The sequence below is a fragment of the Phoenix dactylifera genome, unplaced genomic scaffold (assembly GCF_009389715.1).
Source record: "Phoenix dactylifera cultivar Barhee BC4 unplaced genomic scaffold, palm_55x_up_171113_PBpolish2nd_filt_p 000813F, whole genome shotgun sequence".
Classification (NCBI taxonomy): domain Eukaryota; kingdom Viridiplantae; phylum Streptophyta; class Magnoliopsida; order Arecales; family Arecaceae; genus Phoenix; species Phoenix dactylifera.
The window spans coordinates 80,778-103,717 of NW_024068180.1; the positions used below are offsets into that span (position 1 = coordinate 80,778).

The following is a 22,940-nucleotide window of genomic DNA, read 5'->3' on the forward strand; positions in this document are numbered from 1 at the left end:
TCTCTCTCCCGTGCCGGTCTCCTCACTGTGCCGGTCTCCTCCCCTCTGTTTCATCAGTGAACAGAGGGGAGAATACCCCACAGAGGGGTACCTTCACCCTGTCCTTGCCCAGAGATCTATTTACAGAGCCTTACCTTTTGTGGTCGGTTGAAGCTGTGGGGGATCACCTCGGTTCACAGTCCCTCCTTCCTCCCCTGGGGCTGCAGGGTCCCTTCCGCCTCCAACTCCAAGGCTTGGCTCTCTTGGTTCAGTAGATCCAGAGGGTTAGAGGTTTAGGGAGGGTACATTCCATTCGGGGTTAGCAAGTCTTAGGGGTTTTAGATATAGGGCTTATGACTTGACCCCACAGGAGAGGTGGCGTTCTCTCCTTTCTCACTGCTCCGGGAGCCACCAGCTGCCCCTCCTCCTCAGGCCAGCTCACAGCTCCGTTGCCCGAGGGGGAGGAGGTGGCGGGCTCCTATTTTGCATGCCGGTGGGGGTTTCTCCGTTAGCCATCTGGTGGTCTTGTCTTTTCAGCCCTCTGGCGGGAGATTATGGCCATCTTGGGCCAGCTAACCCCTCCCTGGCCCAATACTATTCAACTGGGCCCTACAGTATTGGGCCCGGTCTGTATTGGGCCCGGACATTACATCCTTCCCCCCTTAAATAAATTTCGTCCTCGAAATTAAGCATACCTTGGTTCTTGAAGAGCTGAGGGTAGCATTGTCGCATCTCTTCCTCCAATTCCCAGGTAGCTTCCCTTTCAGTGTGGTTGGTCCACTGGACTTTAACATAGGGAATGGTGCGCCTTCGGAGGATTTGCTCTTTTCTGTCTATGATGCGCAGGGGAGCCTCCTCATAGGTTAAATCTTCATTTAATTGCAGAGGCTCATGTGGCACCACATGGCTGGGATCCGGAACATACCTCCGTAACAAGGAGATGTGGAAGACGTTGTGTACGCCTGATAGCTCCGGGGGTAGGGCCAATTTGTAGGCAACCTTGCCTATCCTGGCAAGAATCTCGAATGGGCCGATGTAGCGAGGACTTAGCTTGCCGTGTCTTCCGAATCGGGTAATGCCCTTCGATGGAGAAATTTTCAGGAAGACAAAGTTCCCCTCCAAAATTTCCAAAGCCCTTCTTCCTCTGTCAGCCCATCTTTTCTGTCTATCCTGAGCAGCCTGAAGCCTTTGCTTAATCAGTAGTACCTTGTCCCTGGTGTGCTGGACCAATTCGGGGCCTAGCATTTTCCGCTCCCCGACATCATCCCAGTGTAAGGGGGATCGGCATTTTCTCCCATAGAGAGCTTCGTATGGGGCCATCTGGATACTGGAATGGTAACTATTGTTATAAGCAAATTCCACCAGTGGTATATGACTATCCCAATTTCCACCTAGGTCCACAGTGCAAGCCCTCAACATGTCTTCCAGAGTTTGGATTGTCCGCTCTGACTGGCCGTCAGTCTGGGGGTGGTATGCTGTACTGAGCCTCAGTCCGGTACCCATGGCCTTCTGAAAGCTTCCCCAGAATCTGGACACGAATCGGGGGTCACGATCAGAAATGATACTCACTGGTACTCCGTGCAGGCGTACAATCTCGTCGATGTATAATTGGGCCAGCTTGTCTAAGGGAGTACCAATTCTGAATGGTAGAAAGTGGGCCGATTTTGTGAGACGGTCAACTATCACCCATACCGCATCATTCTTCCTTACTGTTCTAGGAAGTCCTGTAACAAAATCCATCGTGATGTGCTCCCACTTCCATTCAGAAATTTCTATTGGTTCTAGCAACCCTGCCGGCCTCTGGTGCTCTGCTTTTACCAGCTGACAGGTCAAACATCGGGCCACAAACTCAGCTATCTCTCTCTTCATCCCCTTCCACCAGTAATGTTCCCGAAGGTCCCGGTACATCTTAGTACTGCCTGGGTGAATAGAGAAACGGGATTGGTGGGCCTCTTCCATGATTTCCCTTCTTAGGTCAACATTTGCCGGTACACACAGTCGGTGGCCAAACCTTAGAGTGCCATCGGGGTGCATTTGGAGCTCGGGTCGCAACCCTTTCTCCACTTCATCCTTGAGCTGGCAGATGTGCTCATCAGACTGCTGGGCAATCTTTATTCTGTCGATCAAGGTTGGTTGTATACTCAAGGCGGCCAGCAAACTTTTCGTAGTTCGGGTAACTACCTCAACCTGCAGTTTATCGAGATCCTTCTGAATCTGTGGTTGAGTGGTGAGTAATGCGGCGGAGCTCATTACTGACTTTCTGCTTAGGGCATCAGCCACCACGTTGGCCTTTCCTGGGTGGTACTTAATACTCAGGTCATAATCCTTCAGGAGTTCCAACCACCTTCTTTGCCTCATATTCAATTCCTTCTGGGTGAATATATACTTTAGGCTCTTGTGGTCGGTGTACACTTCACAGTGTTCGCCATATAAATAATGTCTCCAAAGTTTCAAAGCGAACACTACTGCGGCCAACTCTAGGTCATGTGTCGGGTAGTTCTGTTCATAGGGTTTCAGCTGTCTCGAGGCATAGGCTACCACCTTGCCATCTTGCATCAGCACACAGCCTAGCCCGTTCTTGGAAGCATCACTGTAGATGGTAAATTCTCCAGTTAAGGACGGCAATGTTAAAATTGGGGCAGAAACTAACCTTTGTTTAAGCTCCTGGAAGCTCCTCTCACACTTGCCGTCCCAGATAAACTTGGCCCGTTTCTTAGTCAACTGGGTCAAGGGGGTAGCTATTTTGGAGAACCCTTCCACAAATCGCCGGTAATACCCGGCTAATCCCAAAAAGCTTCTTATTTCCTTGGCGTTGGTAGGACGAGGCCAATCCACCACCGCTTCTATCTTCTTGGGGTCCACTGACACTCCTTCCTTGGAGATTATATGGCCGAGAAACGCCACACTGTCCAGCCAGAACTCACATTTGTTCAGCTTGGCATACAGCCTTTTCTCTCGAAGGATTTAAAGCACCACCCTCAAATGGTCCTCATGTTCCTTCCGGCTCTTTGAGTATATCAAAATGTCATCGATGAAAACTATCACGAACTGATCCAAATATAGTTTAAAGACTCTGTTCATTAAGTCCATAAATGCAGCCGGGGCATTGGTCAATCCAAAAGGCATAACCAGAAATTCATAATGCCCATACCTGGTTCGAAATGCAGTTTTTGGCACATCCTCAGATTTGATCTTTAGCTGATGGTAACCCGACCTCAAATCTATCTTGGAGAAGACTTGGGCGCCTTGCAGCTGATCAAACAGGTCATCGATCCGGGGTAGGGGATATTTGTTCTTTATGGTTATCTTGTTCAATTCCCGGTAATCGATGCATAGCCGCATACTCCCGTCTTTCTTTTTCACAAACAGGACAGGAGCTCCCCATGGCGACGCACTGGGCTGAATGAACTTTTTATCTAGGAGTTCTTGTAGTTGTACCTTCAATTCCCTTAACTCAGCAGGGGCCATCCGATAAGGAGCCTTGGAGACTGGCCCCTCTCCTGGTGCGAGGTCGATAGTGAATTCGATCTCTCGATCTGGGGGTAATCCTGGTAGTTCCTCCGGGAAGACATCCGAATATTCTCTGACTACTGGAATATCTTCCAGTTTGGTCTCTTTCTGGGTATCCACTACACAGGCCAGATAGGCCATACACCCTTTTCTCAAAGCCTTTCCAGCTTTCAAGGCAGAAATAAAGTGTAGTGTAGGAGCATCTTGAAGGGGTATATCGCCCTGAAAGAAAAATTCTTGTTCCCCAGGTATCCGAAATACCACCCTCTTGTGGTAACAATCAATGTGGGCGTGATACTGTGACATCCAGTCCATGCCCAAGATAATATCAAAGTCTTGCATGTCAAGCTGTAAAAGATTTGTCTCTAATTCTTTTTCCCCTATCTGAATTATGCAATCTCTATATTTAATGTCAACAATTACGGTTTTCTGAAGGGGTGTAGCAACATGCCATGGTTCCACTAATTTCTCAGATGTGCTATGTAGTTGTCTGGAAAAGCTAACTGACACGAAAGAATGCGTAGAACCAGAATCAAATAGAATGAGGGCAGGAACCGAGTTGACCAGAAGTGTACCTGTCACCACCTGATCGCTAGCACTGGCATCCTGTCGAGTCAGTGCGAAAACTCGAGGGTTACCCCTCGATCTCTGGTCCTCTGGTGCAGTTTGTCTAGGCTCGTCCTTCCTTCGGCTAGGGCAGTTGCGGGCGATGTGTCCTGTCTGCCCGCAAGAATAACAAGCTCCAGTCTTCTTCATGCAGGTACCCTTGTGGTTTCCGCCACAGGTGGGGCAGCCTCTGCTCTGTCTCTTCTTGGGCACAGATCCCTTGCTGCCTCCAGACCCACTACTCTGAGCTCCCGACGATCGGGTCCTCTTCATGTCTTCTCTCTCCCTCCCGGACCGTATCAGGTCAGCCTCAACCTTCAAGGCTCGGTCCAGTACATCCTTGTAGCTTGAGAACAGATGGGAGGATATTCGGGATCGAATCCCGTACCTCAATCCCTGTTCAAACCGGTTTACCTTACTTCTCTCCTCCTCCATGAACTGGGGGCAAAATCGTCCCAGCTCGTTGAATTTATTGGCATACTCCAGAACAGACATCCGGTCGGTCTGGGTCAGCGCCAAGAATTCATTCTGCTTAGACTGGTTGACTGAATTCGGAAAATATTGGTTGTAAAACAACCTCTTGAAGTCCCTCCATGTAAGTCCGTCGACGGCATAGGCTGTCTCCATGGCCGTCCACCAGAACTCGGCGTTTCCTGTCAGCATAGAGGTCGCCATCTGGACCTTCACCTCATCGGGGAAAAGAAGAGCTCGGAACATCTTCTCTATTTCCCGGATCCATGCTTCTGCTGCCATAGGGTCAGGCCCACCCTCAAAGGTCGGAGGGTTTAGTCGGCGAAACCTCTCATAGCAGGTGCCTGCCGGTGGCATAGCGGCCAGCTGCATCATCTGCTGCTGTTGCAGCACTTGTGCCATAAGCTGGTACACTCCGGCTAGGCCTGCCTGACCTGCTGCAGATCGTGGAGTATCTGGGGGAACCGACTGCTCACTAGGCTCCGGGGAGGGTGGTCTCCGGTCGTCGTCCATATCTTCCTAATGATCGCCTAGCAGTCAAAAATTTTTAAAGTGAGGTTATGATAAACTAGCATATTATAACATTTTCTATGACGGTGGCATTCTTAACTACCCCTTTCCTTAGGCATTTTATGGTTATCCTATTGTTTAACCTGGCTCTGATACCACTAGATGTCACGCCCCGGACCCGGATCCGTGACACGGCCGTGCTATTGCCGACTATCGCCTACAGTAGCACGCAGCCTCATACAGGGGTAACAGGTAGCCAAAAGGATTCAAACTTATATATATATTAAAAGTTTTGCAGTACAACCTTCAAGTTTGAAACCAAAAATACAGAACTTCTATGCTATTCAAATATACAAAAGTATATAAGCTTCTCCAAAAATACGAAGCTCTGTAACAAAATAAAAAACATATCTGGTGGCGATCACTGATGAGGATCTGAAAGAAAACGAAGCATAAACAGATGTGAGCTACACGGCTCAGTAAGTAATCCTGCATAATCCTACCGGATCAACCAGTAGGCTAAACATGTAAATCAGGGTTTGAGAAGCTGACATGCATGTTTATCTAATAATCATCATGGTATAATATGTATGCAATTTAAACAAGGTAGTAGTGCAAATCACAAAATTTTCATAATATATGCATATAAAACCGTGCCCCCGGCATGCCGTGGTCCATTCTCTCGGATGCTACTGCGAAGTCAGACTCGACCACTGGCGGGGCCAGCTCAGTTACTATTCAGCCACTGGCGGGGCAGGCTCAGTTACTATTCAGCCACTGGCGGGGCACGCTCAGTTACTATTCAGCCACTGGCGGGGCAGGCCCAATTCCAACTCAGCCACTGGCGGGGTAGGCTCAGTTACTATTCAGCCACTGGCGGGGCAGCTCAGTTACTATTCAGCCACTGGCGGGGCAGCTCAGTTACTATTCAGCCAATGGCAGCTCAGTCATTCTCAGTAGCATCTTTGAGCCCATTATAGTGCCTCTGGGCTAGCTAAGACTTTATAAACTTACATGCATGATTAAAATATCAGTATCATCATGTTGCATACATAGCCATAGCTTCTGGGATCATGCAAGTTACTTATGCATTGTAACATATCATGCATGAAACATATATACTTAAAATAAATGCTTAGGAAAACATTAATAACATGACATGATCCACAACAGGATTAGGACAGGTTACTTACATTCTTCACTAATCATGCATACAATTCAAATTATATGAAAAACACTGGTTCATCTTATAAAACGTAATACAAGATCTACGATAGGATTAAGACAGATTACTTACCTCAATTCGCTTTCCAAATTTTTCAAGTCCAGGTGACAAATCCTTAATCACCTAAAACAACACCATAGGGATCACATTATTCTCCATTTATTTATTATAAAATTTCTTAGTTCATCATACTATGAACTTACTTGCTTGGATCCCATCCAAGGATCTAGCCCAAGTCCAATTTACCCAATTTAGAGCCTTTGGGGCTTGATTTTTAGACTTAGCCTAGTCTAATTGGGCTTGGGTTAGCCAAATTTGGCTAACCCATTTCATTTTTTTTTTCTTTTCTTTTTTCTTTTTTTTTTCCTTCTTTTCTTCTCCTTTCTTTCTCTTTTCTTTTTCTTCTTTTCTTCTCCTTCCCAAAGCTTCTCCCGACTCCTCTCTTCCTTCCGCCGCGAAGAGAGGAGGGTGAGCTCGAAAGGGGTTGAGCCACGGACGGCCGGCTCCCGCGACCGGCTCTCGCGGCCGTCACCCACGACCGAAGCCCGCGACGCCCTCAACCGCGCTCGCGGCCGACGCTCGACGCCCGCATCCCCGGCCGGCCTGCGGCCGAGGCTCGTGCCGGCGACGCTCGCAGCCGAAGCCGGTGGCCGCCGCACGTGACAATAAACCGATGAGTCCCTGTTCCCTCTCTCTTTTTTTTTTTGTGTGTGTGTGGGAGCCGCGCCGCCACCTCTTCGCCGGCGAAGAGGCGGGGGGGGGGGGGGCTCGGAGGAGGCTGGTGGCCTCGGGGCCGCGCCGGTCGCCGGTACGGCCAGACCCGGCGATCCCTTGGCTGCCCCTCTGCCCGAGGGCGGCCCTAGCCGGGGTCGGTCATCCGCAGGCCGAGTCCGGTTGGGCTCGGCCCGGGTGGCGTTGGGCTCGGGTTCGGGCCGTTCTCAGGCCGGCCCGCGGCCTGTAGGTCCGGCCTGCAGTCCTCCTCCTGTCTCTCTCTCCCGTGCCGGTCTCCTCACTGTGCCGGTCTCCTCCCCTCTGTTTCATCAGTGAACAGAGGGGAGAATACCCCACAGAGGGGTACCTCCACCCTGTCCTTGCCCAGAGATCTATTTACAGAGCCTTACCTTTTGTGGTCGGTTGAAGCTGTGGGGGATCACCTCGGTTCACAGTCCCTCCTTCCTCCCCTGGGGCTGCAGGGTCCCTTCCGCCTCCAGCTCCAAGGCTTGGCTCTCTTGGTTCAGTAGATCCAGAGGGTTAGAGGTTTAGGGAGGGTACATTCCATTCGGGGTTAGCAAGTCTTAGGGGTTTTAAATATAGGGCTTATGACTTGACCCCACAGGAGAGGTGGCGTTCTCTCCTTCCTCACTGCTCCGGGAGCCACCAGCTGCCCCTCCTCCTCAGGCCAGCTCACAGCTCCGTTGCCCGAGGGGGAGGAGGTGGCGGGCTCCTATTTTGCATGCCGGTGGGGGTTTCTCCGTTAGCCATCTGGTGGTCTTGTCTTTTCAGCCCTCTGGCGGGAGATTATGGCCATCTTGGGCCAGCTAACCCCTCCCTGGCCCAATACTATTCAACTGGGCCCTACAGTATTGGGCCCGGACATTACAGGCTATGCCCGGGCGAAGGTGGAGATCAATGCCTTCCTCCCCTTGGTACCTGGTGCTTTTGTCTTCGGAGGGAAGCAGAAGTTCTGGCAGGGGCTATGCTTTCGGTGCGCTCGCATGGGGCATCAAGACGGCGATTGCCAGCTTCACCGGGAGAAGGGCCAGGCGGCTACAACGATGACTGACCAGGGAGACAAGCGTACGGAGGGGGGCTCTTTCGTGGAGCCAGCAGTTGGGGCGCGGGGCGAAGGCCCCTGGATGCTCGCGTCCCGGGCTCGGTGGCAGAGGGGTGGAGCTTTCAAAGGGGGTGCGGGGAGGAAGACGGTGTCTGAGCCTGCTTCCGAGTCAACCCAAGAGGCGAGTTAGAAGGAAGCGGAGCCAATCCTAGGTGCCGCCGATCCGAGATCGCCTGCGTCTTCTCCGGACACTGGGGGTTGGCAGAAGCCCAAGAAGATTGCCCGGCGTATCTCGCCAGCGAAGAAGGGAGGGGAGGGCAGCTCCGGGCTACATGCGGAGACGAAGACGAGTCAGTCGGGCGGGTTGGCCCCGAGTCAGAATCGGCCAGTGGGCCCCCAAGGCCGGGGTGTCAAAGCGAGGCCCAAGTCCACCGAGGGCCCCAACCCGGGCCAGCGGCCCAGGCCCAGCCAGTGTTGCGCCAGATGTTGCTGGGCCGTCTATTGGGAGCCCGGCCCAGGCCCAAGAGCGATCGGTGGACCCGACCCAGGCGACTGAGCTTGGTGGACCCGGCCCGCTGAAACGAGCTAGGAGTCCAACGAGGCACCGGAAGGGGGAGCCGCTGGTTGCTCGCCCGCCTGTAGGGAGGGTCCCGGCGATACACGGTGACTGGCGCTGCTTCCGGAGTCGGAGCCTGTTGCCGGCCATCATGGAGGGTGCACGTACCCAGGGAGCAGGCGGACGAGGCGGAGCGGGTGATGGAGAACGCCAGCGAGTTTCGGTGGGGATGGATCACCTGCGATGGGTCGACCGTCTCAGGCTCATCGACGGCCGCGGCGAATTGGCTTGGCGGTGCTCCGGAGGTATCTGCGGTTGCCTATGGTCCAGGTACGGCAGAGGGGGGTAGCGAGAAGTTGGTTGATAGCCGGAATCCTGGGTGTCAACCGTCGTCCGGGGCGCAGGGGAAACAGGAAGCTATCCACGATTCTATGGACTGGGAGGCGCAATCGGAACGGTTGGGGGCTCTGACATGGGGTGGACCGGCACGCTCTGAGGGGTCTTCGGTGTTCAGTGGACCGGCACGCCCTCAGGCTCCTGTTGTGGCACGGGATGCTGGGCATAGTGGGGAGAATGGTGCTCTTGTGAGCTCTAATGGGTCGGCACATGATAAGGTAGTGATTCAAATGAAGGAGATCATGGCACCATAGGGGAATGGGAAGGAAGTGAATCCAACTGTTGAAGGCGGGTCACAAGAGACTATGACCCGGTCGGCAGCCCCTCCACCTTCTCAATGAAAGTTCTACTTTGGAATTGCCGGGGGACGGGAAAACCGTCCTTTAGGCCGGCTTTTCGAAGGCTAGTTAGCCTTCATGACCCTGATATTTGTATTCTACTTGAGACGAGTTGTCGGGTGCCGGTCTGGAGCGAGCTAGGCGAGGTATTCCGATATCGTGGGGGACATATGCGGTAGAGTCGCAGGGTATGTCCGGAGGCATTATGGTCATGTGGAGGTTGGGGTCGTGCATCATCGATGTGTTCACAAGTGTAGCCAGCAGGTGGCTTTAGTGATTACAGAGAATTGTGGGGCTCCATGGGTGCTATTAGCTGTCTATGCGAGCACAGAGTACAGGGAGAGGAGGGTGTTATGGGAGGAAGCCACCTCACTTCTTCAATTGGGGCATCCGGTATTGATTGCGGGGGATTTCAAACTGTATCGATGGTCCGGAGGAGAAGCATGGTGAATTGCCCTTCACCAACAAAATTGAGGTTAGGGAATTTCAGGATTTCCTTCTGTCCAATAGGCTTGCTGACCTTGGCTTCACCGGTCCGAGGTTTACCTGGTGCAACAACCAATTGGGGCGGGCACGTGTCTGGGAGCGGATCGATCGTGTCTTCGCCTCGACTGGGTGGATTCGGCGGTTTCCAGATTATTGGGTACGACATTTGCCCAGGATTGCCTCAGACCATAGCCCTGTTCTGGTGAGTACCTCGCACTCCTTTCAGTCTGATAGTCCATTTCGTTTGAGAAGGTTTGGTTGTCCTACCCGCGGTCGTGGGATGTGGTGAGAGAAGCATGGCGCTCGCCAGTTCGGGGGAATGTGATGTACAGGGTGACACGAAAGTTGGAGTTGACCGGATGCCGACTGATCAGGTGGAACAAAGAGGAGGTGGGGGATCTTGTCAGGAAAGTAGAGGAAGTCGAAGCATCCATCACCAGACTACAGGCCCTAGAGGATAGTGAGGGGGGATTAGCAGAGGGTGACTAGGGTGAGCTCAGAGGGCTTCTGGCTATGCATCATTCTCTTCTGAGTCAGCAGGAGGTGTTCTGGAGGCAGAAGTCGAGAGTTCAGTGGATCAGAGAGGGTGATCGGAACACGAAGTTTTTCCACCAATCGACCATCATTAGGAGACAGCAGTACATAATCCGCAGGATACGGAGGGGTAGTGGACAAGTGTTAGAGGACATGGATGTTGTGAGGGTTTTGGAGCAGTTCTTCCGTGCCAGATGGACCGAGTCGGGGAGCACGAGTGGTAGTTCATGGGGGCCGGCCCCTGAGGAGCAGGTATCTAGGGATGAGAATGAGGCCTTGATTAGACCTGTGTCGAATATAGAGATTCGGGAAGCTCTCGGTCCTTGGGTGAGGATAAAGCTCCGGGGCCAGATGGCTTTTTTCTACTTTTTTTCGGAAGGTATTGGCACATTGTCAGACAGGAGGTGCTTGCGGCGGTTCAGCAGTTCTTTGCATCTGCGTCGATGCCTGAGGAGTGGAGGCGAACCTTCATCACATGATCCCGAAGAGACTAGACCCAGTGGAGCCGAGCCATTACCGACCGTCAGTCTATGCACTACATTGTATAAGGTGGTGGCGAAGGTATTGGTTCAGAGAGAGAGAGACGGTCTATTTCTGATAATGTCCTCATTGCTCACGAATTCATGACAAAACTGCAAGGGGCACCTCGGTGTAGGAGTCTGATGGGGGTCAAACTAGATAGTGGAGCGGGCTTACGACAACATGAGATGGGATTTTGTGGAGATAGTCCTTGGAGTTGCTTGGGCTTTCACCCTCAGTGGATCAAGTGGATTCAGGGTTGTATTTTGTTCCCATCCTTTGCCCTCATAATTAATGGTTCCTTGTCGAGCTTTTTCGAGTCTTCGGTGGGTCTGAGGCAGGGTTGTCCCCTTTTTCCACTATTGTTCATCATTTGTTCAGACTCTATGTCGCGGGCACTTCGACTGGGCAACTTTGACTCAGGAGGTAGAGGCCTACAGACCAGCGACAGGAGCGACCTATATTTCACATCTGCTCTTTGCGGATGATTGTTTACTTCTGGCACGTGCGAGAGATCAGCACAGTCCATCAGGAGGATCCTAGAGTGCCTACTATGGTGCGTCAGGTCAGCTGGTTAATCTGACGAAGTTGACCATTTGCTTTAGCCCGAAGGTTGACCAGAGGGCGAAGGCCTCCATTCTGAGCAGTCTGGGGATTGGTGAGCAGGAGGGTATGCTTAGATACCTCGAGGTTCCGATTACGGGGAGGCGACTGTGGAGGGGAGAGTGCACATCTATGGAGGCGAGCATTAGGCGTAGGTTGGAGAGTTGGCAGACTAGCGCCTTGTCGATGATGGGCAGGGTCACCCTTGTGAGGTCAGTGTTGAGTTCTATCCCAGTTTACTTAAATGACTAACACACTGGTACCTATTGCTGTACTTCGTGATTTGGAGAGGATGTTCAGGAGTTTTATCTGGGGGAGGTGTCGGGACAGAGGGGGCGTCCACCCTTCTGGCCTGGGAGGCTGTGTGTCAGCGATTAGTCAGGGGGGCCTGGGATCCATTCTCTACTACAGCGCAATGAGTTATTGGCCACCAGGTTGGCAGTCAAGTATAGTTCTGGAGACCGTGGAGCCTCTGGGTCTCCATTACTGCGGGCGAAGTATGGGGACCCAGTCACCTCGGATGTATTTCGTGTGGGTCGAGCTTCGTCATTTATCTGGAGGGAGATTTGTGCTCGTGCCCCGGGGGTGCTCTGGCGATTAGATGGGAGGTTGGGGGACGGGCGGACTAGCAGCACTTGGAGGATAGGTGGCTGGCGGAGGATACATTGCGGGGCTGGCCCACCCCGGATTGACCATGGATGGTTAGAGGGTCGCACAGTCAGTGACTTGTTTGCTCGAGGGGGAGCGGAGATGGCATGTGGATCTTGTCAGGAGAGTCTTTGGTGAGCAGCTTCGGACGAGTCCTTTCTATGCTGATCCCAGTGGAGGAGGTGGAGGATAGGAGGGTATGGAGACTGACTGGTTAGACGATAGTAGTGGTTCAGATATACTGAGGATGAGTGGGGGATCGGCGGCTCGGCAGTTGGAGGGAGGTTGGATCTGGAGGCTACGGGTTCATCCTTGCGTCACACTTTTTCTGTGGAAGGTAGCCTGGGGCTGCTACCCACGAGGAGCGTCTGGGTGCGGCGGGGGGGTGAGGGTTTCCTCAGCATGCGGAGCTTGTCGGAGGTGGAGACCATATACCATGTGCTTGATTGAGTGTCCACGGGCCAGTGCGGGTATGGAGGAGTACAGGGGTTCAGTTTTGATCCAGGGGGCAAGAGTGTCGTCCATTGGGGATTCCTGCTCTTTTTGGAGGAGTCGACATCTGGTCCCGGACTGGAGGAGAGAGGCTCTTGGGCGGCCTACCTAGCCTACCACGTGTGGTTGAACAAGAACGCCCGAGTTTTGATAGCAGTACGCTCCCGAGAGTGGTGGCAGTCAGAGCTTTATTGCATGCTTCAGAGTTCACCAGTGCTGCTGAGATTTCACCTCTGGCCTGGCCAGGGACATCTGGGGCCCTTCTGCTCTTGTAGCGCCGGTTTGTGTGCGTATCTTGGGTGCCCCACCCCTGACTTCCTGAAAGTGAATTTTGATGGCAGTGTGGCGGACGATGGGAGATGTGGAGTGCAGCTTTTGTCATCAGAGATCATGAGTCCAGACTAGTGGCGGCAGGAGGTCAGCGGATTTTCGATGCCTCGGTGGTGTGTGCTGAGCTCAGAGCGGCCTGGGAGGGCATTCCTTTGCCCATCGGACTTGGGTGCAGATCGGCTTATTTCGAGGGGACTTGGCTACGATGATCGACTGGATCCGGGGTTGGGGGCGTGCGGGGAGGGTAGACCATGCTCCTCGTATTCACAGACTGCTGCAGGTGTGTGTTGCCCATCAGGCCACAATACTACAGAGAAGCGAATGGAGCAGCTGATTGGGTTGCCTCCTATGTAGCCCACCACTCTGGTGGTTTTGTGTGGTTGGGGGGTGACAGATTGCCGGTTTCTTTTTCTGCCTTGTTGTTTTCTGATTTTCTTGGTCATGTCCAGACCGTAGGGTGTGAACTGCCGTTGTATCAAAAAAAAAAAAAACTGATTTTGGAGTCTTTTATGAAACCTAGGATGATTGGGATTCTGGCATCTACAAAGAAAAGAAGCTCCCATTTTTGGAATTGCGCAAGTAACTCTTTTCTATGCTGTTATGATCTCTTGCGACATGCCACATTCTATATTTCTCATGTCAATCTAATTAACTCATGAAACGCTTGCAATTTTTTGTTAAATGGCACAGCTAAATGCACAATTTTCTTTAGTTGCTATTATTATTAGTTTGGTGATGTTTCTATGGCCATTAGGATTCAATTAAAGTTGCTTTAATACTAAATTACTTATCTGGTGGTATGTCATGCATTTGTATCTCCATTGGGGCTGTGGTAGTTGCTCATCTGTGGTACATCAATGAATAATATTCAGCAATGCGCATTAAATCTAAAACATATATATTATGTACAGTATATCATGAACTGACGTCAGCATTTCTATCCTCATTGAAGGATCATCTTGATTTCATTCAACAAGATTATTCGATTTAGCTTGAGCTACTCTAAATTGTTGACATTTTTATCGTATCATCCTTATTTTGCATGGTTGTTTGCATATTATTATGGTCTTTTTATCTTGCAGGTGAAAGATCATTGATCTCTATGCTGCAACATCAGTTATTGGATTACCTTCAGAAGACTTGCACATGTAGCAGAATTATATGCACAACAGACAAGTGTCAATACAAAAGTCCACTTGCTTATTGAAAATGGCATCTCTAATGAAACTCAAGATAGTTCAGCATCCGTTCTTCAGTTGCAAATCGATGCATATTCTATTTTTTAAGAATGTTGCCAAGCTTGCTCGCTCAGATGGACTGAATTTGACTTAATTTGATGGCATTGGTATCTGCTTTATGCTAGTATCCTTTCATACATCTTTTTGCTATTGGAAGGGTAATATTGTATGTGGGTATTTTATGCTGTATCAGGCATTTTGCTATCCTTTTAGTCTCTTTATGTTTTCTTTTGGTTGTATTACGTGCAGCCAGTTTCTATCGACAGTTACATATGTAGTTCTCAATTGCTTTTGATACTCTGATGTCGCTTTCGTCATTCTAATTTGTTCATTCATTTCTATATTTCTTTCTTTTTGCATTATGAAAATTAGTATGGAAGGAGAGTGGCAAACTTTTTTTGGCTACAATGGTATTCTCAACTTACGATATTCAGTCAGGAATGGGAAGTTTTCAAAAGACGTGAGTATTAGTAGTAGTAGTGAGACTCAAATATTTCATGTGTTCAGTTTCTATAATGTTATTGCTGAATTGTACATTGTGGATATGCGAGTTTCATGATGTGTGCATTTCTGGGTTTGATTATACTGTCAATTTGCAGGAGTTTGTCTTTCTTCTTATAAATATTATTATTAGATTTGGCATTGGATTTGGGATGTCAAGCAGACTGTCGGTTCAACGTCTTTGATGCACAGTATTTGAATATACTCGGTATCTATGAGGGTCACCCTTTTGGATGATGCTGTTGGGATATTACCAGTGATTATGTTATCTTATTGGCTATTTTCTATATAAGTGCACTTTAGGGATATCTGTTGGGGATACTTGAATATCTTCTTATAATGGGTCCATTTTTAGCTATATGCTCATCTCAGTCATTGGGTGTCAGAAAGCAAATTAATCGCTATGTCCACGGTGATTCAAGATATTGGAAGGAATTTGACACCCCGAATGTTTATGCTGTTGGATTAGGGCTCCTAGTTCATCATTGCTTTCTCGGATTCTTGGCCTGAAAGTAGGGATTTAAATCCAATTGCAAGTTTACCATTTCAACTGTTTCTATGCTTTCTTCATGGAGCCCACCATCTTGATTCTACTTGGAAGGCAAGGTCCATTTGTTGGTTTGATTTGCATATTGGAGGGTATTTGTTTGGAAGTTTTATGTTTATTGCTTATAATAGTTCTTTTCAGCACTTGAATTCTTAAATAACTGTTTATATTGGGATGGTTTTTGTATGACGTGTTATTGTAAGGGCAGGAGGAACAACAGATAAAATCAAAGTGGGATTTGGGAGGTTTGCATTAGTCCTGTTCATGTAACAATGGACTCCTAGCAGTCTGTCTATTTTTTTTACTGGTCATTGGTAAGGTACTTTCCATTTGGATGATTTTGGGTATATCATACATTTCTGATAAAATTAAATCAGATCTGTCTTACTTTTGTGATTGTAAGCTTTTATTGATGTTCAGCCATTCAATTTATTTTCTTCAGCATTTGCTTTCAATGCTTAGTTAAGTTGTTTAAAGGACTGAAATATTATTTAATTTATTTGCGGTCTTTTTAGTGCATCATAGATGATTTATGCCTGAAATTGTTGTGCTCTCTTCTCTCTTCCAGTGTTTAGGCACATGCTGAGATGTACACAGTAACTCATAATCAGAGTTATTGGTGTCTTACATGATTGTTGAAAGAATGACTTTTTCCTGAAGACATTACTACTCATTGTTGTTGTTGTGCAACAAATGCGCTGCAAAGTTGATGGCGCCTTTGCATTGTATACATGACTGATAAATCTATGTTAAATGGTGTTATGTTCATCTTTGAAGACTGACACCTGAGTTCATGCTCCACGTATTGCATTGTTTTCTGTTTAATACATATGGAATGGGTTTTCTACAAGTGGGCTAATGCATTCAATAGATATGCAACCATTGACACATGCATCAGTTAAAAGTCAGAATACTCTCATTTTTCAAACATTTGCTAGAAGCCTAGAATGAAATGCGAGGAATTGCTTTGGTCATCCTGCATGGATTAATACCTACGTGCATAATGTATAACTACTGTATGCATGTGTATATTCTAGTATGATATGTTGTCCATGTGCTGAGAATTGAGCCTACATATGAAAATATAGAGGGGCAATTTTTCAAGAAGAGATATGTTGCATCATGAACATGTCCTTATGTGTTGATGACTGATGGTGATCGACCATTAGGTTTGGTGGGGTCAAATACAGAAGAAGAAAGAGATAGAGAGAAGAAGAAGAAGAAGAAGAAGAAGAAGAAGAAGAAAAGGGAAAAGAAGAAGAGGAGGAGAAGAAGGCAGAGGGAGTGGGCAACTCAATGTTCTTTGTATTCTTAATGATGCAATCTTTGTGTTCTCAATTCAATAGCAATGGATTTATATGGACAACTCAAAACCCTAATAAAAGTCCGTACAAAAATAAAATTCCCACGTTAAAATAAAACTTATGACCCCCCCAAAAATAAAATTTCCTAATTTTCAAATAAAATAAAATTTTCTAAATTCTATATTTGCGCCAAACATAAGTGCGCCCAGATTTTTTATTAGTGGATGGTCCATACTCTCCTAGTTGGAAAGAACTTGGCTCTAGAGAGTCTAATTGTAAGTACCACTTTAGAAGCTTAGAACCTAAGGTGTGAACTCATCTTTGTTATCCAAAAAGCATTAGATGAAGGGTGACCTTTCCATTGGATAAGATAACAATGGAAACCATCATTAAAAGAAGTAACAATCTCATTTTAGTCTCATTTGGTTGCTGAGAAAAATGTGGCGCCTTAGGAATTGAAGTATCTGCAAGATCACTAGATGGCAAAGTAGGATGCTTAAAGGTGCCTCAGTATGATAATAATTCCTCCATAATGAAAATAGGACTAATATTCATACGATCAGGTAAATCAAGTAAATATTCATTAAGTCCAAGTTTTCTAATGATGGGGAATGAGTTAATTGCTCGGGCATGCAATTTCTTGAAGGAATATTTTGGCAAGCATTTTGGATATATGTGAACCATGACAATATTCTGGGTTATAGTGTGATACGATCAAGTATAGGGACAATGAAAGTATGCAGATGTAGACTTAAAATTGCAATAATATGAATCCTAAACAACTACAATACACATAAGCAAGACTAGTAACTTTAATGCAAATGATATGCCAAAGTACAGAAATTAGACTAGATGCAGCAAATAAGAAGGCTAGATGCAAATAAAGGTTAGGTGCAAACAAACTAGAATCTAGTTTTTTTTTTTTTTTTTGAAGAACAAGAATAAGGTTAAACTTGGAACTAAAGCAACTTACCAATGAGCCAATCAAATAATATATCAATCAAGCTTCCAATGGAAAAATCTTATCTCAAAAAGAACACATTAAACCACTATTTCACCTTCTAACACAAAAAGAAACTCATTGCAGAGGTAGAATCTGCAGAAATAGATACCAAAAATGAATCAATGCATTGAAATGTTATGGATGAAGATGTTTGAGAAATTTTGCAGATGCTGATGTGTGCTTAAATGTGAGCAGGTGCTGTAAGAGCGCTGCCGCTGATGTGGCAAGGAGGATGCTGATGCGTGGCAATGTTGACTGGATACTATTTGGTGTTGTGAATGGCAAACTGAGCTGAAGTTGCTGACGTGACAGTATATGACTGGAGGGGATAAAAAAATGGAAAGGTAGTGATCTTGGATTAGATTTGGATCTACAGGGCTTCCTTGCGAGGCCTCAAATCTGAAGCCCTAGTGTTGGGCCATGTGTGAGGCCAATCTAGTGATGATGAGGGTGAGAACGATTTGTGGAGGTTTGAGAGTTGGAGACATGGTCGGCGAACCATCCCGAACATCCCAATTCGGGGTGTTTTGAGCCGTACCGGCGCGGACCGGATGGTTTCGGCAACCAAACCGAACACCGTCGTCGGAGGGGTTGAAGGAACGGAAAAAGAGGAAAAGAGAGAGAGAGTGGAGGAGGGAGAGAGAGAGGAAAGAAGAGAGGTCGGCCTAGGGCGATCGACGGAGGCCGGGGAGCCTGCGCGCAAAGGAGGTGGAGGCCGGGGAGATGCAGAGGCGGGGCTCTCGCCTTCGGTCCTCAGGGGCCCTTTTTATTTTTGAATTAAGTTGAAGTCGGCAAACTCATTATCGACTTCACTTAATTTTTCTTAAATAATATTTTTTATTTTTGTGATATTTAAGTATAGTCGGCAAACGATTTGCCGACTTCACTTAAAAAATTCCAAATTTATTAGCGGCCGACCTTGTTTCTAATAAAACAGGAACCCGACTGTGGCCTCCACCTCCTGCCTGAGCGCCGGCCTCCTCTCTTCCTCCCTCTCCTCTCTCTCTCTGTTTCATAGTTGGAGAGTGCGTGTGTTGGAGATTGGAGTGTTGGCAATTGATCGAGGATGGATGGAGTGCAAGAGGGTCCAATGAGGGTTTTGTGGGGTTCTGTGAGGCGGTGGAAGGAGTTGGGAAAGGGCATCGACAGTGAGCGAGGGCTCGAATGGCAGAGAGGAGAGATGGTGAGAGATCGGAGAGGGAGAGCGGCAAGAGGCAGAAGGAAGGTTGGGGTGGCGATCAGGGACTGGACGGTAATGGGGAAGGGGGCATGACCTCTTGATGGCCCTTGGAGGTCGAGGGTGTAGATAAAGGTTGACAATGCTCGAGAGTGGAGACGATATGGAAGAGGATGGTGTTTAGTAGATATTTTTCGGAGATCTGCTGTGGATGAGCTCGTGATGGTGGTGAGGGTGAGGCGAGTCTGATGGAGAAGAATAGGATGAGGATGGTGGCGATTAGAAAATAGGGGATTGTTTTGTGTTTTTTTATTTTTTTTTTCTTGGTGTTGGTGTGGTGGGGCGTGGATGGTGGTGGTGGTGGCAGCAGATCTGGGGAGGGTGGTGCATTGAGTTGCTAGGGCTGTGGTGATGGTGCAGCGAAGGGGCTATGGTAGTGAGGGTGGATCGAAGTTAGCTTCGATACCAATTGATGGACAACAAAAGAAGAAAAGAGATAGAGAGAAGAAGAAGATGAGGAGAAGAGAAGGCAGAGGGAGAGGGCAACTCAGTCTTCCTTGTATTCTCAATAATGTAATCTGTGTTTTCAATTAACATAGCAATGTGTTTACATAGACACCTCAAAACCCTAATAAGAGTCCACAAAAAAATAAAATTCGAAGTCCAAATAAATTCTAGAATCCAAATAAAATAAAAAAATTTATTTTTTATATAGATAAAATTCTCTATTTCTATATTTGCACGTAACACAAGTGCGCCTAGATTCCTTATTGGTGGATGGTCGTTTGTCACTACTTTCGAATGATAAATGACGTTCATTCACATAAACACTGTAGTATGCACATATATAAGACGTGTCTAATTTATGTGTCTGTGGTTCATTCTTATTTACATGCATATTCTTTCGTGCTATATGCATGCATGAAATGGCTGTTCTTTTTACATGTATAAGAATGTTTGTAATGTGAATTAAATTTTGCAGGTGTACTTTTGATGGCCTTCGGTATAGCGCAGCATTTATTGGGTGAGCTAGGAACTTTTTTTTTTCAAATTTTTTCTTGAACATATACCATGGTAATGTGCCACCATCATGGTTTGAATGCTGGACCTCCCTAAGGGCAAACCCTCATGAGAGGGGGATCATCCAGCTGAGCTAACTGCTGTTAGCTATATTTTTATTTATTTGATGTTAAACTGTCAAACTGTTAGTTCTGTTCTTATTTTTTTCAAGTGTATGATGTCTTTATTCATCTAACCAGTGTACACCTTTGTCTGGATGCGAAGTTGTCCATCGACTTCGATAATCAGTTTCATTACTGTCTTCTTATTCAGGTTTGATCATTTCAATATCATTCGCCAAGGTATTCTACTGGCAATTGATACTTTCGGTGTCTCTCACATTGTTCCCATTCTTAGCCTTCCATTTCTTGTCACGCTCCATCCTCAGAACTCTGAGGAAAACAAGGCAAAGGGTATCATTTTTGTTAAATTAACTCAGGTAATGACCTATCGATCTTGAATATTATTTAATTTGCCTTCTTTCAAGATATTTGTCTATTTTCACCTCTCTTAGTCTCATTGCTTCGATAAACATTCTTGACGTCATATATGTGTAAAGAAATACCTGTTCTTCTTTACATTTTAACGGTTTGGATGAGAGAGAGAGAGAGCATCTGGACGATTGGCTGTCAGAAGTGTATACCATAGGCTGTTAATGAATGCGCAGATATTTTAATTTATCAGTTGATGGCATACAGTAATGACCTTCTGTTATGACCACATATCTGCTTGAGCTCTGAGCCATGCTTTGTAAAGTACAATTACTTAGATTTCTTCACATTATTTCTTGCTCTTGTTGTCATCATCTCCTATCAATTGGAAGATCCTGACAGCCAAAAGAATTTTGTATCTTTCTGCCTCACTCATAATGGATGATCAGGTGCTTTTTTTTCAAAATAAATGGAATTAATTCAATTTCAGTTCAAATTGTCAATAAAAAGTACACTGTATAAGTAGTAAAATAACTCTCCCTCAATTGCTCATTCTTGTAAATTATATGAGTTGATATGATGTTTTGTTTCCATGTTTTTTAATTCTGTCATTTCAGGTATTCTTAATTTATGGGCTTATAACATCAGTGACAACTATGTTCGCGATTATATGTGTTACAATTCACAGACGACATTTGATGGTAAGTTTGTTTTCCAAGTTCCCATCTTTCTCTGCATTACTAGGTTTTATGGATCACCACAGCAAGATTTTAGGATCCATAATTTGATAGATGTGCTTTGGGACACCAATTTCATAGTTGGAAATTTCATAGAGTTGCATGGGAAGTTCAGACATTCAAAGATTTTTGGAAAAATATTAATAGGTACATTATGAGGTTAACAACACTAATGCAACAAATGATCAGGTGATTAACACAGGTTGAATTGCAACTTCTAAGAATTACTAGTTTGGCTTTCCACTAAGAGGAATAGATTGAAGGGAACTCATTTATACCTGCAATTCATGTGACCAATGTCCAACCTGATCGTTTAATCAGTCTCACCTTCAAGTGGAGGGAACCAAATGGTTTTGAATGTTTTAAGTCAGATCAGATCCAATCAGACAATTTTCAGATTAAGTCAGGTTGCCTGCTTGCAACCTAATTTTTCAGGCGCTGTTGATTTTTTGTATCTTGTAGTCGCACTTACATATCTTGTATTTCATTTTTATCTTACAGGTATGGGGATTATTTGCGCCAAAATATGTTTTCGAAGCGATGGGCCTTCTTCTAACAGATGTCGTAATTTGCTTGGCATCTCTCTACTATTATTGACAAGGCAGTAACCTGTGTCAAGAAAGCTGCCAAAAGTCAGGTGCAGCATTTTTCTTGTTGATACTCTTTTCAGAAAATTTTGGCTGGTGATCATTTTAAACAAATTCTTTTCAGGAGCTATTCATTCAAATTCTGGTGATAGTGGTTGTCGCTGATAGCGAAATGCATTTACTGAAAATTTAAGGTTATCATGGTTGATCGGAAAAATCAAATCCAGCTGACATCCATAGACTTGGAATGAATGCAGGCATCTTCTTTGACAAGTTTCTAAATGGATCATTATTTTCTGATAAATACAAAGTGCATATTCACCATGAAGTCTCCAGAAAGTTGAATTACTGTTTTGAGTCTATTCCAAGCTTTGTTGAAGCGTCTTACATTTTGTTGATTTGTTCTTGAATATTTGTTTTCAAATTGTCATACGAAGCATTAGATGGTTGGGTGGATTGCTCCTTCTCAAACAGCGGACCTGAGCTCAAGTGTTGTCATTAGCACCGAGGCTTTCTTAAATTTTCCATCGAGGAAACAATTTTTTTGGAGTTCTTTTACAGCAATCGATGGTAAGCTTGTCGTTGCCATGGAAATCTCTTTCTCATCACCCTCACTTGTCATTATGTTCAACTCTGTAACAAAGATACGGCTAGACAAAATCATTTGAATCTAGGCCAAAACTTCATCAGGATCCTCATTTTCCTTTTTTTTCCCTTTTTTGACTTTTGTCTATACTCTGCATATACATGTTTCAGGCTATGCCTCCGTCAGTATAGAAAGATGATCGAAACTGCCTGTACATCCTTCCAAATGGATTGGTCTGTTTTGGCTGCTCTAAGCTTGCAAAATTTCTGGTGGAATAACATCCAGTGTATGATAATTTCTGGTAGAATAAGGTTGCATAATTAGCAGTTAGAATAATGACTAAATATAAAGGAGAGAAAAGTTGAGGAGACATATATAAGATTTATCATATTTTTTTCTCCGCTTAAATCTCTTCTCCTTATATTTTTTTTCACTTCATTTGGATGTGTAATCCAAGATTCCCTTATTTGAGTACTTTGTTTTCATTTACTAAGCTATGTAATTGATGAGTGAACCCTAAAGCTTTCAGTCTCTATAAAAATAAATGGGTTGGGTATAGGTTTATTACTTTTGTGCAATTGCAAATGAGTTGGATATAAATTAAAGGGTCTTTGACTCAAATCTAACCTATCTAGCTTGATTCCACCCTTAGCTTTTGAAGCATCTCAAGATCTATACTCTTAAGAGAATTCCAGACTTGATGTTTCTATTCATAGTTCTACTTGCATTACGAGTTCTTCAATTGGGAGTTTCTTCCATCTCTTGCTGCACTTGCCAAGTATGTGCGGTGCGG

At 46.3% G+C, this 22,940-nt stretch overlaps 1 protein-coding gene across 1 annotated transcript; it reads left to right on the top strand.

The window, feature by feature from the left end:
* Positions 1–19,158: 19,158 nt before the first annotated feature.
* On the top strand, positions 19,159–22,359 carry LOC120107277 (GPI ethanolamine phosphate transferase 3-like). Its single transcript, XM_039120489.1, has 6 exons — positions 19,159–19,199; positions 19,730–19,771; positions 20,080–20,245; positions 20,855–20,938; positions 21,476–21,611; positions 21,686–22,359. Exons 1-5 carry the CDS (start codon positions 19,159–19,161, stop codon positions 21,569–21,571), a joined length of 429 nt encoding a protein of 142 aa, XP_038976417.1. The 3' UTR covers positions 21,572–21,611; positions 21,686–22,359.
* Positions 22,360–22,940: the final 581 nt, after the last annotated feature.